General features: G+C 42.5%; 2 protein-coding genes across 4 annotated transcripts in view; one reads left to right on the forward strand and one right to left on the reverse strand.

Moving 5' to 3' along the window:
- Positions 1-724: 724 nt before the first annotated feature.
- fam72a (family with sequence similarity 72 member A) lies at positions 725-5,998 on the reverse strand. The gene is made up of 4 exons (XM_051416091.1): positions 4,627-5,998; positions 4,305-4,382; positions 3,439-3,563; positions 725-3,340 (listed from the first exon to the last, which is right to left on the reverse strand). The coding sequence occupies exons 1-4, from the start codon at positions 4,776-4,778 to the stop codon at positions 3,246-3,248; spliced, it is 450 nt and encodes a 149-aa protein (XP_051272051.1). The 5' UTR covers positions 4,779-5,998; the 3' UTR covers positions 725-3,245.
- A 139-nt stretch (positions 5,999-6,137) lies between these two features.
- The window catches only part of srgap2 (SLIT-ROBO Rho GTPase activating protein 2), a 54,784-nt gene continuing 48,312 nt past the window's right edge, over positions 6,138-12,609 (forward strand). For 2 of the 3 annotated variants that reach the window (XM_051416082.1, XM_051416083.1), the window contains exon 1: positions 6,141-6,725. In XM_051416082.1, the coding sequence (XP_051272042.1) occupies positions 6,659-6,725 (67 nt within the window). In that variant the 5' untranslated portion in view covers positions 6,141-6,658. Of the gene's footprint in view, positions 6,726-12,609 lie in introns of all 3 variants that reach the window. The other variant, XM_051416085.1, reaches the window with a different exon arrangement.

Here is a 12,609-nt window from a genome sequence, read left to right on the forward strand (position 1 = left end):
TTTTTTAATGTTAACGTTTACCGTTTGCTGACACTGGCAAATATTGTGTATTTCATGCATCATAATGAGACTTGTGGAACCAAAATGTTTACCAATGACATTATTAATCATTTTTGTCACTTCCAGTCACAAATAATCTGTCGATTTGATGTTGTATTAATTACACTTAGTAACTTTACTATATACTTATACATATACTGTTAAGTCTCCACTTTTACCCGGTAATGGGATTCTGTTTTTCCTTATCTGTCCCGACAGTCTAAGGTTAGGGGGTGATATATGTTGTACAATTTGAGAAACCCTTCGAGACAAACTTGTGACTATAAATAAAACTGACTCGACTATTTAAAATAAATCACTATCAGTTTTGGCAGTCATTAGTGTACAGTAAATTAAAGAGAACTCAGGGTCATGTGTCAATGATGTTGGATGTGGAAAGCCAAGTACAATATACCACATTACAACAGCAACAGTTTGAGCATTTTGTACTGACATTCTCTTATTCACATAACAGGATCTTGTGTGTTGAGGAACAATTAAAACAAGAAAAAAGCATTCAAATATATTTTCTGAGAACATTTCCAAAACATTCTGTTGTGCAACGTCAGTGTACGGGTCATGTAACATCAATTGTTCATAACTTTTGGGGGAGGGGGGTAGAAGCTAATGTCAACCAAAATTGGGGGGGGGTAAAAGATAAATGAGAGCTACTGGGCATTTAAGATATTTTGGAAAAAAAAAAGTTTATTAATTTAACAAGCATACAAAACAACAAATCATCTTTTCAAACTACCAATGCAGTTTCAGTGCAATTCCAAAATATACATTTTTCAGCAGGGCATGTTAATCAAAGTTATTCACGTCAGAAACAGCCATTTAAATAATTTGTTTTTTTTGATTATCATTTGACAATTGTCCTAGCCAGAGGAAGCTCGCAAGTGATACCTTCTTGAGGTAAAACCGTACACATCCAGATCTGTAACGTATAAAACAAAGCACTACATCACAAATGAAATATTAAATACATGAACGAAAACATAAGTACTATAGCACGATACAGTACAAACCAATGCATTTGTAAACAAAGCTTGTAAACAAAAAGGAAGTATGTGGTTATAGATATTTGGTTTGTGGATTTAATAAATACATAGCTGATGCGCTGTATCCTATTAGTTTACCACATACACAGTATTTGGTGTGCAAGTGTAGCAGACTGTCAGTTATAACTTTAAGGTGAAGGATGTGAAGATCTGGACAAAGATTTCCTCCTCTATGTGTTCCTCTATTGTTCCATAACTAAATGCTATAGCATAGATAAACATAGAGGCCTAATTACAGTTAAAGACCTACTTCCTTTATCCTTTTCCTTCAGGTAAGATGTGACATTCTGTGTTAGCTTCTCCAACAATGTTTGCCCACAATACAGGCAAATCTCATTCACTCACAGAAAGACTGTTGCTTTAAGACAGGATCATAGTATCAGCAGGGCACAGCAGTGAAACAAGAACAAGAGCAGAAGGATGGCACTGCCAAAAAAGGACTGACTTGAGTTTAGTCCCTTGTGACTGGAGGAGGTTGAAGCTTGTGTCTGGCACAAGAGGCTGCAGAGAAGCCCTGGTCAGTCGACTATGACTAACTAACATACAGCGTCAACCCCCGAGTCCACAGCTTAACAAAAGGTTAATTGTCAACGATCACAGCATCAGTGAGGTCAATAGAATACTGAGGGGTTGAGAGTTTTATGCTCAGCTCCACTGACTTGAGCTTACTTAAAAATGTGAAATGCTCAAAATTACATTATCTCGTCTTTTTTAGAGGGGTAGCCAGGCCATAAGTTCAATACTGATATGTTCCATGATTCTTTGGAGTTTATTTTTTCTTCTCTGCAGGTGCTACAGTTATGCTGCTACATAAAACTGAACAGTAATGCAACAAAAACAGAGCATGGACACAGAAATCCATGTTATGATCCACATTGAAGAGTTAAGGAGAGCTGCAAAATTGCACCTTTAGTTAATTCCCTATTTTATCTTATTCTATATCATCAATCTGGGAATATATTACTTGATTTAAGCTCCTAACAAAACACCTAAACTTTAAAAATTCAGCTGCTCCAGGCCTTTGTGGAAGCACACCCTATGCATAAGTTAGTATGTTAGTATCAGATACTGCTACAGTCAAATTCATCTGGGTGTTAAACACATACTGTTGCTGTCAGGTGTGTAACAAACACTGTATTAGCATATCAAAACGCATCACTGATAGAACGTCAGATCGTACGGTAACCTAATTCAAATACGCCCCTAAAAAGCAAGAAACTCAGATATATATATATATATATATATATCTAATTCAATAATTGTGCTATTTCTCCAATACATGGGATTCAAAAAGCACCCAAGCTTTCAGTCAGCACCCAGCCACACAGAGAGCATATAAGCCTTTAAGACATGACACATGTTAATGGGATTGTTTGCTTAGTACAGCATATTCAATGTACAGATTATAACTGCCATTAAAACGGAGGTTGGTGAACTGTGGTCAACTTATCAGACAATTGGACATAAACAGTGTGAAAAAGCGCAACATTCACTGGTAAGTCCCACTGACTTATCACACCACACTCTCAACATCTCATGAGGCTCATCAAAACAAAGAGGTCAGTGGAGACTCTGATGAAATGGAGAATGCACTAGATTAAGAAGTCTAGTCTTCTCTTATTTTTAATTTACTTCAGCCGCGTGTGTTTTGAATAGCCCCCGCAAATGTACAAAAAAAGAGAAAAAGAGAGAAAAGAATATATGTGTGACAGTGTGTGTGTCTGTGCTTTTAACAGTGAAAAGTGATTGGGGGGGAAGGCATGGTCACAGGTTAAAGAGTAATTCAACACTAAATTAGTAGGGCCAAAATCGTTCGGTGCATTGTCCTCTGTGGGTTCAAACTTTGGAGCCCGTTGTGTTTCTGGCCACGCCTCAATCAGTGATGTCACAGCAGGTGTTCTTCTCCCTATATAAAAGGCAAAGCACCTGCTGTGACATCACTGATTGGGGTGTGGCCAGATGCACAGAAGTTTTTAACCCATGCAAAGCACTACAGCAGCACTTTTCTGCCCTATTTGATTCAGTGTTAAATTACCCTTTGAGGTTTCTCTTCTCTCTCTTATCTCAAACATGGTTTGTACACTCTTTTAGGTCCACCTCTTAAATGTTGGCGTTCCAGGTCTGTCACATTGTCCATTTCCCTTTCTACCTAATACACTCCTCCTCTGATGGGCTTTCTGATTCTTCATTCTCACTATCATCCAGCTCAGGAAGATCACCCCACAGGAGCAGATTCAGACCTGCAGATACATTGGAGGGTGACAAAGGCTTATGAAATATATCTAATGGAGTGAAATTGCAAAGAATTCCAATCTTATCGAGGGGGGCTTACACTGACCTGTTGCATCCAGTCTGTTGAGAGTAGATACAGCGTCGCTATTGAACATCCAGAAATGGCCGTTGTTACAGGAAAGCAGGCAGGGTTTACAGGGGGCCACAACATGATAGCCCACAACATTACCACTGGCAGAGGGAGGGAGAGAGAATAAAGAAGAAATGTGTGTCAGCACTTTACTGGGGGCACTTCTGAAAAGTGCTAACTCCACTAGTGGATGTCTATTATCTAACAGATGTTTGTTTTTTGCCCTGTGTACAACAACAAAGCCATGGGAATACAAAAGAGGCTCCATAAAGCCTCACTGTAGCACCAAACTCTCCTTTAGGTTAATAATAGAAATAAATACCAATGTATTAAATGTCAGAATTTTTACTAGCGTATAAAGCTGACGCTTTTACTCAAATGTCATTCTGTTATCATCAGCAGAAAATGAATGGGCAACTATTATTATAACTGGATAGTCATTTCAGACGTTTTTCATGTAGAAACACCAAATATTCTCATTCTGTGCTGCTTTTCTCAGTTTTATATCACTATAAATTAAATATCTTTGGATTTTGGACCGCTGGCCAGACAAAATACAAGAGATACGAAGATTTACTGCCATACTGTGGATGGCATCCCCCCCCCCATTTTCTGATGTTTAATAGACCAACTGATTAAATCAAGAAGATAATAGTCATATAAATAAAGACAATAATCGTAGTTGCAACTCTACAGGTGTATACCATTAAAAACTAGCTATATGGCTAGGGCCTATCCGTTTACTGCACTAACTGTGATGGTGGTGTTTCCTATTAACATGTCACATCAGCAGATGGTCTTGGTAAAGCAAAGCCTGCAGGCTAATGAAGATCTTTACATACCACTTGAGACAAGCGATGTCTCTCAGTTTGCATTTGCAGCTTTCAGTAGAGTAGCAGCTGGCCACAAAGTCAACAGTTCTTTGGGGGGGGTGTAATGAGAAACAAACACAGCCATGAAAGGTTAAAACCAGCATCAACTTCACATTTTTATGCAACAAACCATATTCATCATAGTACGTGTGTCAATGTTGTGGCCCTCTTCCCATTAAATGATCGTTTAGATAATCATCTGTCATTTAGACGTAGTAAGTCCACCTTGCCCTGGCAACAGCAGCAGACATAAACAAAGGCTAGCAGCACTGCTAACTAGATTAGCACTTACCTATTGGGAGGTATATCAGTCGAAAAAAGCTCAACCTCAGTGTCTGCGAGAAGCACTGCTTTCATTCCTCTCGTACAGAGCAGACTGTCACAGAATATGCAGTTCACCTGGGTCACACACTTGTTTTTGAAATTAGCGTTGGATGTAGACATTGTTCTCCTCTCGCTCTTTCTGTCCTCAGACAGCAAATGCAGCACAAGACGAGGACCGGGCACTGATGTAGCTCACTGTCCGTTCAGGTCGGGAGTCTAACACTTGAACTCCGCAAGCGTTGACGCTAGCTCCAACGTCCTTGTGCAAACGTTAGCCTTTCCCTAACGACACAACGGAAGGCAGCTAACGTTAGCTGGTTGAACAAACGCACGGAAAATTATATATTTCCTCCAAACTATCTCTAAACAAAAGGAAATGACTAGCTGTATTATGGATAAATACACGATATCGGCGAATCACTATCCTGTTTTACACAACTGGCTCACCATCCATTCAGATGTAGTTAACAGCTAACTAAATAGCTGTCAGCTTTGTTTACAACTTCCTGGTATTTAACGGCACTTCCTGAAACTATCTTTAAAAGACCCTACACTTTAATCTGATTGGATACATTCCGTAATAGCCGACGCCATTGGTCAACTTCAATACGAAGTCTGGATCTAATTGGCTACGAATTACAGTTGACAAGCCCACGTTAACGAGTTCTGGGAGCGGATTGGTCGGGTCTCATGTCAATCAAATCCCGTTTCACCAATAGCGGTGTGGGAAGCATATCTCTGGTCCTATGAAGTGAAGCGGGGCTGTCCTTAAAACAGTTGATGCGTCGACATTTGTGAGGAGTTTCCTTATAAATAGACAGCTTAAATCACTACAATTTATGTTGAGAAAATGTTCCCGTCGAAATATAAGACAATGTTAATACGTTCACGTTGTGTCAATAATATCATTAATGAGTGCAAATAGTGAAGAATTTAGGAATGGCTTGCTATCAGGATAAAAGCTATGGTCGGACTTTCTGGCCAATTTTGGGGCTAACATAGCCACATATCCTAGCTGCAGTTGATAATGTGCTGTTTTGTAAAGTAAATACTCACATAACGTTAGTCCACACTAAAGATATCTTGTCTCCTGTCGATGGTCACACTGAAATTACATATGAAGTGGCTATTAAACCCACTTTTGCTTACTTCTATCTGCACATTGCAGCTGGCCTAGCATCCTAAATACTGCTATTTGAGTAAGGTCATTTCCATACATTTTTAATGAATCTTTAAGCGATGTAATCACCTGGTTAAAATCACCTATCTGGGACCTGTTACATGCAGCACGCAGTTACATGCTTGTGGTTTATTCACCCAAATGAATGTCCATGTGCGCGTCCTTGCCTGTCCTGCGCATTAGGGCTGCCCCTCCATCTCCACTCGGTTCCTCCTCCTCCTCCTCCTCCTCCTCCTCCTCTCTCTCTCTCTCTCTCTCTCTCTCTCTCTCTCTCTCTCTCCCTCTCTCTCCCTCTCTCTCTCACTTCAGGGGGGTGGTAGGGGGGCAAGAGGAGAGCAGTTTAGTTTAGACAGGCGGACGGGCAGCTGCGTGGCCGATATCCGCTCAGGGCATCTAAAAAAATAAAATAAAAAACTTTTGGAAGTGCCGACTGACGAGCTATCACTGTTTTTTTTTTTTTTTTTTCAAGAGGGGAATGAATCTCCTTTCACTTGAAGTTGTTTGCACCATAACCGGTTTTGAGGAGGCGGTGAGGCGCGGCGGCGGATGGGAACATACAGCCACAGCAGCAGCAGCAGCAGCGCCAAACTCACAATGCGCCCGGAGTGAACACAGCCAGGGAGACAATACACATCCGCTGGCACACTGAGGAGCTGCCATCTCTCATCTGGGCTCTCTTTTTTCTTTCTTTTTTTAAAAACCCCTGCTCCATATAGTGTCATTTTCCTCCCCCCGACTCCTCTACTGCTGATTTTATTGATTGATCGAGACAAAATTGACTTCGCGACGAGGGCAAGTGGTTTGATCTCCAAACTCAGCCATGACGTCTCCGGCGAAATTCCGAAAGGACAAGGAGATAGTGGCCGAATATGAAACTCAAGTTAAAGGTAAAACTTTTTCTTTTTTAAAACAAAAAGCTCTTCGCTTGTTCACGTTTAGCACAAGCTAAAGCGATGTGGCGTTCAATGTGTGCTTTCTGACTGTATGGTGTGTTTTCCTTGACTTGGCTGACTGCGTTGTTTTCTGTACCCTCACCTCCTCTCCCATCAGGCGTAAAAAAAAAATTAAAAAAGGGGGTACGCTTGGCCTTTTTGTATTTCTCCGATCATATATGAAGGTTAATTGTCATCATGCGGACGTGGCAGATCGATAATATATCAATAACCGCGATCATAAATGGAACATCATGATCAGCGTGTCTACAAGCGTGTGATCGCTCGCCTTTAACGCAGCACGCAGATGGCCAACAAAGACAGAAAAAACCCCGCTCAGAAATCAGTGTTGTCCAGATGTGGCCTCTATATGGTCTCTAAAGAAAAGCTTGTGTGTCTGTGTGTGTCTGTGTGTGTCTGTGTGTGTCTGTGTGTGTGTGTGTGTGTGTGTGTGTGAGCTGCATAGACTAGCCAGAGGGTTGGGGTTTCGACATGGAACAAGGCAGGGCGTTTTCTCTCTCCCTCTGTGTCTCCTGCATGTCTGCTGCTGGTGGTGGTGTGCACTGTCGTCCGTTAAATGCTGCAAGTGTGTGTGTGTGCGTGCCTTTTTAACGTAGATTACAATTAAATGATCCATTTGTGCAAAGGCTTGTCCATTGATCGCAGTTCACTGGTGTCGCCCCTGTCGATGATCAAGGACATGAGAGAGCAGCAGGGGTGGGAGAGCAGATTGTAGTGGTTAGAAAGGGGCGTTCAGATGTTAACTGTTTACTGGCCGATTGGTGTGTGTGTGTGGTATGTTTTTGTCGTCAGGCAGGCGCACTGTATTCAGCTGGAGCAGTGGCAGTGACTGCTGATCAGATCTATAGGTTTAGGTTGGTGGCATGTGGGCTTTGCGGGAGAAGACGGAAAACAGAGGTGGCAGGAAGAGGGGAGAGGGATGTGGAAGAGATAGGGGACAGGATATTGCCCTCCTCATGAACAGCATGTTTCCACTGCTGCTGCAGTGCCAGATCACCAGATACAACAGGCCACCACCTTCCTGATCACACCCACTACTGGTGTCCGTTTAAGAACAACACATCGTCCCAGCCTTGTCTCTCAAGCTGACACCCTGTGGCCCTCCTCCTCTCCCGTGGATCTGCCACCTCCTGCAACTTTGCAGAGTAGAGCGGCAAGTCAGTGACAAGCAAAGCGGTTGTGGAGAGTGTTATCATACATTTCTGTGAAACTGGAATTTCTGGTGTTAATAAACAGATGGGTGACACAATAAAGGAAACACAGTCTTAGTGAAATTAGAAATGGCTTCAGTGGCTCATGGCATAAATTCAGCAAGTTTCTGGAACTGAACCGGAGGATGAACACCATTCAACCAAAACTATTGAGAAAGCCACATCATATGATTGACTGACTTTCAAACTTGTAACAAACCTTTCGATGACCCCCTTGTGCCCTTTATGGATGCATCTGTTTTGTTTTGCTTCGCCACTCCAGTTTTTCCTTTTTCATTTGTCACTTGTCTGTACATTCACCCCAAATATGGGCTTTATTCGGTCTAGAACAGGCAGTCCTGTCAGTTAAACTAATGAAAAGACCACGGTAACTTGACTTAACTCACTGTTTGACACCTCTTATTAACCAGTTCCTCTTGTTTACCTGCCTCTTGTTTACCTGCCTGAGTGCAAACTCCTTTAGCTGTCACAGTGACATTAGCATTGTTGTGTCAGTGTCCTAGTAGGCTGCTGTTTATGCTTGGCAGCCTGTCCATGCTGCATTGTGAGGACTGTCTGCTGTGTTTGTCAGCTTGTGGACTTAATGTTTGTCCATCGACCCTCTGCATCGATTCCTCCCGTCAGTTACTTCGCTGCTCCCTGGCGAACAGCTGTGTTGAGCTATCTCTCCGTTCCTCACTCTGTCTGCACGTTTTTCCACATACCATCTTCCCTATCTGAAAATGAAGAGATGAAAGGATCAACCTGTGCATCCACATAACTGTTTAAGGTGTGTGTGTGTGTGTGTGTGTGTGTGTGTGTGTGTGTGTGTGTGTGTGTGTGTGTGTTTTCCCGTATGTGTAGAGGCGTCTCCAGGTGCTGTGTGTCTGCTGTGACATTCCCAGCAGTCTGCCTTCTCTGGGAGACACAGACAGTCTGTCATTACCCTGTACACTGCTGTTAGAGATTCTCTAATGGAGGGTATCAAGCAACAATACATGAGGCACCTACATGTTGCGTCTCAGTCTCCCTGTATTTGCTAACACATGTCAGTCTTGTTCCCCAATTCTTTAATAGGTCTGCGATTGCAGTCCAGCTAGCTGAGGAATCAAACCTGTGTGATCTACTGTAATCAGGCAACAGGAATAGTCTTGTCATGCTGCAGCCATACACTGCAGCGCCATTGGGGAGATGCATGTAAATCCTCCCATGGCTTACATTCAGACATCTCTGCAGCAGGAGAGGAAGATGATGCAAACGAGCACAGATTAACACAGACAAGGGGTGGACAAAGTAAGTCAAGCATTTGATGAATGCATTTGTCCACATTGTTGTCAAGACCCTCCACCTAGCGTGTTAACTACCATCATGTTGTTTGGCTGATGCACCTCCAGTTTGGCCACTGACGCAACACTATCATACTCGACTGTAGTACCATTGTACTACATTCAAAACTGTGTAGCCAGAATGCGGCCTCTTACAATGGAGCTCACATATTGCTTTATATTTTTAAAGTTTGAAAACACAAATATCAAGTGCTGACATGCATACATACATAACATGCCCTGTCATTCATTATGTCTCTGTTATTTTGTCTACCTTTTGTGATGGAAAAAACTGTTGAGTTGTGGTGAAGCAATTACTAATGTGGATGTTATGGACACTGTCATCTCACCTGTTGACATGCGAGCTGAAGAATATTGCCTTTATAAATACCACACACACACACACACACACACACACACACACACACGTGCTTGAATACCGCCATCCTTCTCTCAGTCTGTGTTATTTCTCAGAGGCAGAGTGCTGATACTCTAATATGGGCTGACTCAAGGAATGTTCCTACTGCTCAGGAAAAGGGTGTGTGTGTATGCAAGAGAGAGAGGGTGACTGAGATGGAGTAAAAGGGAGAGAAAAATTAAGCATTTTACGAAAAAGAGAGAGTGAGATGCATTAAAAGAAGGATAGGAATGTTCTAACAAAGATGTGAATGGTTACACACAGTGCTGAAATGGAGTTAAGGAATGAGCTTATCACCTACTTTGTATTTCACAGAGCATTTATTCGGAATTGAATCCAGAAAGCTACTTTGCTTTTAAAAAGACTCCAAATTGCCCTGAGCTTTGTCACTATTAGAGCTCCATCGCATTATCCAGATATAGACGTGCACTGAGTACATTCAGCAGCTATCGCCATCTCTGGGTTACGAGTCAGCAAGTTCCCAATACTATTTAACAAAAAGGAAAGCTTTGATTCAGGCAATGGGAAACATTTCAGAGGAAAATTAGGGAGTGCTGAGTCTTTAAAAACATTTGACAGATGTTTCATTTTTCACATGCATTTTGGCTCACCGTGTCAGCAGTCTGTGTTTTACACATCTGGGAATGTTAATAAGTGGCTGCTATTGCAAATAACTGCCACAGCTGCCACTGATAAAACGTATTGATTATGGTGGTTTTACAGGGTATATATGGTCATCCAAGCTGATGATGTTCTGAATAACCTTTATTGATCTTCACACTAACTACTCACAGACAAAGAGGTCTACATAGGCTGCATCTCCAAACAGATGTAGACTATTATAATTTTCCAGACTGGCCTATAAACTCATTCAGCTCTGCAGATACGATGTCGATCCACCTCCCTGAAGAGGGATGAGTGCCTGTGGCCATAAACTGAAACCGTGTGTCTGCCTACGTGTACATTACTAAGCTGCCTGTTTACAAGGCAGCCAGAGAAACATATGATTTAAGATAAATGGGTGCTTTCACTAGCACACAATGGAAAAGGTGGTGACACAGCAAGAGGTTTGTCTGTAGGCAGGATTGTGGGTCTGTGACTGTATGTGTGTGTGTGTGAGGCTCTATGCCACGGTTGAATATTTCTTTTTTGTGTGTGTGTGTGCGATGTGGTTGATTGATGCATGTTTGATCAGGAGGAGCAGGGATATTGCAGAGGGGTCCTCTGACATGAATTGCAGTGAGGGTCTGTCTCTTTTATTAACAACTATGAAACAGTGAGAGCCAGATTTTGTTATTGTAACACTGACCCATTTGCTGCTGTTGCCTTCACGAAACATCACATGTGGGTGGATGGATGTGGGAAGACCTCTTTTAAGCTAATCAATTAGTGGTAGTTTAAGTTGTTGTGTGTGTGATCTTTTTTTAACAACACTGTCAATTAGGGCTGGATTGTATTGAGTCCAATGGTTTACCGACCACAAGTCAATCACACAGCTCTTAACAGTGCAGTTTTCTCACCGTACAAGTGTGTGGATGTCTGTCAGAGTGTGTGATGAAGTGGAAAAGGGTGGTGGTCCTGGACCTGTGTGAGCTGAATTAAAATTGCTAACAGAGCTTAAAATAATCAGTCAGGAAGGATGTTTGTGTGAAACTGAGGTTCAGGAGTCGTACAGGGAGTGTGTGAAGCTTCCTGTTTGGGCCCATGGCTTTGTGCCTGAGCAAAGGAATCAACTGCCTTTCACATCACGCGCACACACACGCACGCACACACACACACACACTGATTTTTAGCTCTGCAGTCAGCACACTCTCATCTCTCAGAATAGAAGGGAACCGAGAGATAAAGGTAGGGTTTTTTTTTAAAGAGTGAAAATCTTCTATTCCCTTTGATAAGTTAGAATAGAACAATGTGTTCCATACCGGGCGTCCCACCGTCGTGTGTGTGTGTGTGTGTGTGTGTGTGTGTGTGTGTGTGTGTGTGTGTGTGTGTGTGTGTGTGTGTGATCGCCGTTGCCTTGTGCTGTGTCAGCACCAGACGCGACGTGGCTGAAAACACTCATTGATTTTCTGTTCCCTTATATACCTATTCCGTTCCGTATTCTTCAGTATTCGATATGACAATTTACTTCAGGGCTGCTGCGGCATCTGAGAGAAAACACACAGAGATAAATTTACCAACAGTGTAAGTGCGTAGTTGCACAGTGCACACACATCCACATATCAGAGCGCTGCTGCTTAGTCAGTGAGTGTGGTATTGTGATTTGGATTGAGATGGTTAATCCATCCCTGTCTGCCCTCCTCCATTCTGGATAGAGTTGATAGCTGAGAGATAAAAGAGGAATGTCTCCTGTCACCATGATATGCAGATGAACCGGTCCAGGCATCGACACTCAGTGTATCAGACCTTTTTAGACAAGCAGCTCATCAGTGCCAGAAAGATTAAGGAATAGATTGAGATTGCTGGAGAATAAATGGGGGGGAAAAAAAGAAATAAACATGGGGAAGAAAAAGGCAGCTGGCGAAGACAAGTGGGTAAGGTCAGAGTTCAGCTGCTAGATGACTGCTGTTCATTGGTGCCAGATGTTCCAGATGCTCTGATTGGGCAACAGATGTTCCGTCTGCCCTGGTTGGCTAATCCTAACACTCTGGCTGCCACCCCTTTACTAGGCCTTCAGCACTGAGGCATGTTGGGATTGGTTCAAATCTCCCCTCCCTCTTTTCAGGTGTGTGTGCGTGTGTGTGTGTACGTGTGTGTGTGTGTGTGTGTGTGTGCGCGTGCGCGCGCGCTTTGCATGAATAAATGTGATGCCTTAATCATGTGACACTACAAGAGGCAACCCATTGACTGGGTATGCAAATCAGGTTCACATGTGCGCACACACA

The sequence above is a fragment of the Dicentrarchus labrax genome, unplaced genomic scaffold, assembly GCF_905237075.1.
Source record: "Dicentrarchus labrax unplaced genomic scaffold, dlabrax2021, whole genome shotgun sequence".
Taxonomy (NCBI): domain Eukaryota; kingdom Metazoa; phylum Chordata; class Actinopteri; family Moronidae; genus Dicentrarchus; species Dicentrarchus labrax.

Excerpts from the sequence above, each read along its gene's own strand:
- fam72a (XM_051416091.1), bottom strand. The coding sequence starts at position 4,778 with ATGTCTACATCCAACGCTAATTTCAAAAACAAGTGTGTGACCCAGGTG. Across the intron at positions 3,564-4,304 it reads GACATCGCTTGTCTCAAGTG|TGGTAATGTTGTGGGCTATC; the intron begins GTATGTAAAGAT and ends TCCCTCTGCCAG. Across the intron at positions 3,341-3,438 it reads CAACAGACTGGATGCAACAG|GTCTGAATCTGCTCCTGTGG; the intron begins GTCAGTGTAAGC and ends ATGTATCTGCAG.